The following is a 6,541-nucleotide window of genomic DNA, read 5'->3' as shown; positions in this document are numbered from 1 at the left end:
TGATGTAGTACCATGACCAGACTAAACTATTAGATGATGATGATGTAGTACCATGACCAGACTAAACTATTAGATGACATAAACCAGACTAAACTATTAGATGATGATGATGACCCAGACTAAACTATGACCAGACTAAACTATTAGATGATGATGAGTACCATACCAGACTAAATATTGGATACTACGACCAGACTAAACTATTAGATGATGATGTAGTACCATGACCAGACTAAACTATTAGATGATGATGATGTAGTACCATGACCAGACTAAACTATTAGATGATGATGATGTAGTACCATGACCAGACTAAACTATTAGATGATGATGATGTAGTACCATGACCAGACTAAACTATTAGATGATGATGATGTAGTACCATGACCAGACTAAACTATTAGATGATGATGATGTAGTACCATGACCAGACTAAACTATTAGATGATGATGATGATGATGTAGTACCATGACCAGACTAAACTATTAGATGATGATGATGAAATGTAGTACCATGACCAGACTAAACTATTAGATGATGATGATAGCTCTCTGACCATACTAAACTATTAGATGATGATGATTTAGCTCTCATGACCATACTAAACTATTAGATGATGATGATTTAGTACTCTGACCAGACTAAACTATTAGATGATGATGATGTAGTACCATGACCAGACTAAACTATTAGATGATGATGTAGTACCATGACCAGAATAAACTATTAGATGATGATGTAGTACCATGACCAGACTAAACTATTAGATGATGATGATGTAGTACCATGACCAGACTAAACTATTAGATGATGATGTAGTACCATGACCAGACTAAACTATTAGATGATCATGATGTAGTACCATGACCAGACTAAACTATTAGATTATTGATGATGTAGTACCATGAGATGATGTAGTACCATGACCATACTAAACTATTAGATGATCATTATGTAGTACCATGACCAGACTAAACTATTAGATGATGATGTAGTACTATGACCAGACTAAAACTATTAGATGATGATGATGTAGTACCATGACCAGACTAAACTATTAGATGATCATGATGTAGTACCATGACCAGACTAAACTATTAGATGAGATGATGATGTAGTACCATGACCAGACTAAACTATTAGATGATGATGATGTAGCTACCATGACCAGACTAAACTATTAGATGATGATGATTTACCATGACCAGACTAAACTATTAGATGATGATGATGTAGTACCAGACTAAACTATTAGATGATATAATACCATGAACTACGCTATTAGATGATGATGATTTAGTACCATGACCAGACTAAACTATTAGATGATGATGATGTAGTACCATGACCAGACTAAACTATTAGATGATGATGATGATGTAGTACCATGACCAGACTAAACTATTAGATGATGATGATGTAGTACCATGACCAGACTAAACTATTAGATGATGATGATGATAGTACCATGACCAGACTAAACTATTAGATGATGATGATGATGATGTAGTACCATGACCACCAGACTAAACTATTAGATGATGATGATTACCATGACCAGCTAAACTATTAGATGATGATGATGATGACCATACTAAACTATTAGATGATGATGATTTAGCTCTCTGACCATACTAAACTATTAGATGATGATGTTAGATGATACGATGACCAGACTAAACTATTAGATGATGTAGTACCATGACCAGACTAAACTATTAGATGATGATGTAGTACCATGACCAGACTAAACTATTAGATGATGATGATGTAGTACCATGACCAGACTAAACTATTAGATGATGTAGTACCATGACCAGACTAAACTATTAGATGATCATTATGTGGTACCATGACCAGACTAAACTATTAGATGATGATGTAGTACTATGACCAGACTACGCTATTAGATGATGATGTAGTACCATGACCAGACTAAACTATTAGATGATCATTATGTGGTACCATGACCAGACTAAACTATTAGATGATGATGTAGTACTATGACCAGACTAAACTATTAGATGATGATGATGTAGTACCATGACCAGACTAAACTATTAGATGATGATGATGTAGTACCATGACCAGACTAAACTATTAGATGATGATGATGTAGTACCATGACCAGACTAAACTATTAGATGATGATGATGATGATGTAGTACCATGACCAGACTAAACTATTAGATGATGATGATTTAGCTCTCTGACCATACTAAACTATTAGATGATGATGATTTAGCTCTCTGACCATACTAAACTATTAGATGATGATGTAGTACGATGACCAGACTAAACTATTAGATGATGTAGTACCATGACCAGACTAAACTATTAGATGATGATGTAGTACCATGACCAGAATAACTATTAGATGATGATGATGTAGTACCATGACCAGACTAAACTATTAGATGATGTAGTACCATGACCAGACTAAACTATTAGATGATCATTATGTGGTACCATGACCAGACTAAACTATTAGATGATGATGTAGTACCATGACCAGACTAAACTATTAGATGATCATTATGTGGTACCATGACCAGACTAAACTATTAGATGATGATGTAGTACTATGACCAGACTACGCTATTAGATGATGATGTAGTACCATGACCAGACTAAACTATTAGATGATCATTATGTGGTACCATGACCAGACTAAACTATTAGATGATGATGTAGTACCATGACCAGACTAAACTATTAGATGATGATGATGTAGTACCATGACCAGACTAAACTATTAGATGATGATGATGTGTAGTACCATGACCAGACTAAACTATTAGATGATGATGATGTATACCATGACCAGACTAAACTATTAGATGATGATGATTTAGTACCATGACCAGACTAAACTATTAGATGATGATGATGTAGTACCATGACCAGACTAAACTATTAGATGATGATGATGATAGTACCATGACCAGACTAAACTATTAGATGATCATGATGTAGTACCATGACCAGACTAAACTATTAGATGATGATGATGTAGTACCATGACCAGACTAAACTATTAGATGATGATGTAGTACGATGACCAGACTAAACTATTAGATGATGTAGTACCATGACCAGACTAAACTATTAGATGATGATGTAGTACCATGACCAGACTAAACTATTAGATGATGATGATGTAGTACCATGACCAGACTAAACTATTAGATGATGTAGTACCATGACCAGACTAAACTATTAGATGATCATTATGTGGTACCATGACCAGACTAAACTATTAGATGATGATGTAGTACTATGACCAGACTAAACTATTGATGTAGACCATGATAAACTATTAGATGATCATTAGTACCATGACCAGACTAAACTATTAGATGATGATGATGTAGTACCATGACCAGACTAAACTATTAGATGATGATGATGTAGTACCATGACCAGACTAAACTATTAGATGATGATGATGTCGTACCATGACCAGACTAAACTATTAGATGATGATGTAGTACCATGACCAGACTAAACTATTAGATAATGATGATGTAGTACCATGACCAGACTAAACTATTAGATGATGATGATGATGAGTACCATGACCAGACTAAACTATTAGATGATGATGATGTAGTACCATGACCAGACTAAACTATTAGATGATGATGTAGTACCATGACCAAACTAAACTATTAGATGATGATGATGATGTAGTACCATGACCAGACTAAACTATTAGATGATGATGATGTAGTACCATGACCAGACTAAACTATTAGATGATGATGATGTAGTACCATGACCAGACTAAACTATTAGATGATGATGATGTAGTACCATGACCAGACTAAACTATTAGATGATCATTATGTAGTACCATGACCAGACTAAACTATTAGATGATGATGTAGTACTATGACCAGACTAAACTATTAGATGATGATGATGTAGTACCATGACCAGACTAAACTATTAGATGATGATGATGTAGTACCATGACCAGACTAAACTATTAGATGATGATGTAGTACTATGACCAGACTAAACTATTAGATGATGATGATGTAGTACCATGACCAGACTAAACTATTAGATGATGATGATGTAGTACCATGACCAGACTAAACTATTAGATATTGATGATGTAGTTCCATGACCAGACTAAACTATTAGATGATATAATACCATGACCAGACTAAACTATTAGATGATGATGTCGTACCATGACCAGACTAAACTATTAGATGATGATGTAGTACTATGACCAGACTAAACTATTAGATGATGTAGTAACATGACCAGACTAATCTCCTGTGTGTTCCAGGTGAACTCTGAGTTCTACACGGGGTGGCTGGACCACTGGGGGGACCAGCATGCTCAGGTGGACACCCAGAAGGTCAGCAGGATGCTGGGGGAGATGCTCAGCATGGGAGCCAGCGTCAACATGTAGGTCCTCGAACCCTCTTTGTATGATAGAAGTGCCAAAGGTTTCATAAAAAAGGGAAATGTTTTAGCCATTCACTGATAAGACACTGAAAATAATGTGATTGGTAAGGTGTTGTAGTAAGGAACAATGTGATTGGTAAGGTGTTGTAGTAAGGAACAATGTGATTGGTAAGGTGCCGTAGTAAGGAACAATGTGATTGGTAAGGTGTTGTAGTAAGGAACAATGTGATTGGTAAGGTGTAGTAGTAAGGAACAATGTGATTGGTAAGGAGCCGTAGTAAGGAACAATGTGATTGGTAAGGAGCTGTAGTAAGGAACAATGTGATTGGTAAGGAGCCGTAGTAAGGAACAATATGATTGGTAAGGAACAATGTGATTGGTAAGGTGCCGCAGTAAGGAACAATGTGATTGGTAAGGTGTTGTAGTAAGGAACAATGTGATTGGTAAGGAGCCGTAGTAAGGAACAATGTGATTGGTAAGGTGTTGTAGTAAGGAACAATGTGATTGGTAAGGTGTTGTAGTAAGGAACAATGTGATTGGTAAGGTGCTGTAGTAAGGAACAATGCGATTGGTAAGGTGTAGTAGTAAGGAACAATGTGATTGGTAAGGTGTTGTAGTAAGGAACAAGCTTTTTAATTTTTTTTAATCATCCCACAACATAACAACAGCAGTTGTTCTATTCTCTCACTACAGGTATATGTTTGAAGGAGGGACCAACTTCGGCTACTGGAATGGTTGGTTTAATAGCCTGTATCAATATTTCCTTCATTAAGTCTCGTATACCAATCATTTAATACTGTCAAAGTATAACTTGTTGTTCCCTCATGTTAACCCTGTAGGAGCAGCTGTAGTTGTGTTAACCCTGTAGGAGCAGCTGTTGTCGTGTTAACCCTGTAGGAGCAGATGTATAACTGTAGTTGTGTTAACCCTGTAGGAGCAGATGTATATCTGTTGTCGTGTTAACCCTGTAGGATCAGATGTATAACTGTAGTTGTGTTAACCCTGTAGGATCAGATGTATAACTGTAGTTGTGTTAACCCTGTAGGAGCGGACCATGATAACAGGTTTAGGTCGGTAGTGACCAGTTATGACTACAACGCCCCTCTGTCTGAGGCAGGAGACCCTACAGAGAAACTACTAGCCATACGGGACACCATCAGCAAGGTAACAAGCCTTAACCTGTCCTAACCCAGTCGAGAATATACAGGCCATACGGGACACCATCAGCAAGGTAACAAGCCTTAACCTGTCCTAACCCAGTAGAGAAGATACTGGCCATACGGAACACCATCACCATGGTAACAACCCTTAACCTGTCCTAACCCAGTAGAGAAGATACTGGCCATACGGAACACCATCAGCAAGGTAACAAGCCTTAACCTGTCCTAACCCAGTAGAGAATATACTGGCCATACGGAACACCATCACCATGGTAACAAGCCTAACCCTTAACCTGCCCTAACCCAGTAGAGAATATACTGGCCATTCAGACACCATCACCATGGTAACAAGACTGGGACAAACCCACAGGACTCAGTTCATCTTAGGTTATGTCCCAAATGGCACTCTATGCCCTATATAGTGCACTACTTGACCAAGACCCATAGTGCTCCAGTGTATTATATAGGGCATACTAGGATGCACGGGCTCTGGTCAAAAGTATCACACTATACAGAGAGGCATTTCAGATGCAGCCCCCCTTTGAAATATATGGTATTGATGACATGTATGTTAATACTGGCTATGTTTTCCCCTTTCTAGTTCAGAGACATCCCTGTGGGTCCCATGCCCCAGCCTCTCCCAAGATGGCCTATGGCTTTGTGACTCTGACAATGGTATGGGCTTATTTACAGCATACTTTACAACCAGGACCCAGCCTTATTACAGCATACTTTACAACCAGGACCCAGCCTTATTACAGCATACTTTACTACCAGGACCCAGCCTTATTACAGCATACTTTACTACCAGGACCCAGCCTTATTACAGCATACTTTACTACCAGGACCCAGCCTTATTACAGCATACTTTACTACCAGAACCCAGCCTTATTACAGCATACTTTACTATCAGAACCCAGCCTTATTACAGCATACTTTACTACTAGGACCCAGC

The 6,541-nt window shown here is 37.7% G+C and overlaps 1 protein-coding gene across 1 annotated transcript; it reads left to right on the top strand.

Annotated features, from left to right (window-relative positions):
- Positions 1-4,304: 4,304 nt before the first annotated feature.
- LOC121842172 (beta-galactosidase-1-like protein) lies at positions 4,305-6,250 on the top strand (the record flags this gene model as incomplete). Its single annotated transcript, XM_042312248.1, has 4 exons — positions 4,305-4,426; positions 5,120-5,160; positions 5,472-5,590; positions 6,188-6,250. Coding segments are annotated over 4 exons (345 nt in total), but the record flags the coding sequence as incomplete, so codon positions are not given.
- Between the last annotated feature and the right edge of the window lie 291 nt (positions 6,251-6,541).

Source organism: Oncorhynchus tshawytscha, unplaced genomic scaffold (assembly GCF_018296145.1).
Source record: "Oncorhynchus tshawytscha isolate Ot180627B unplaced genomic scaffold, Otsh_v2.0 Un_contig_5239_pilon_pilon, whole genome shotgun sequence".
NCBI lineage: Eukaryota > Metazoa > Chordata > Actinopteri > Salmoniformes > Salmonidae > Oncorhynchus > Oncorhynchus tshawytscha.
The sequence above is the reverse complement of the archived record's forward strand: the minus strand, read 5'-3'. Positions and strand labels throughout refer to the sequence as shown.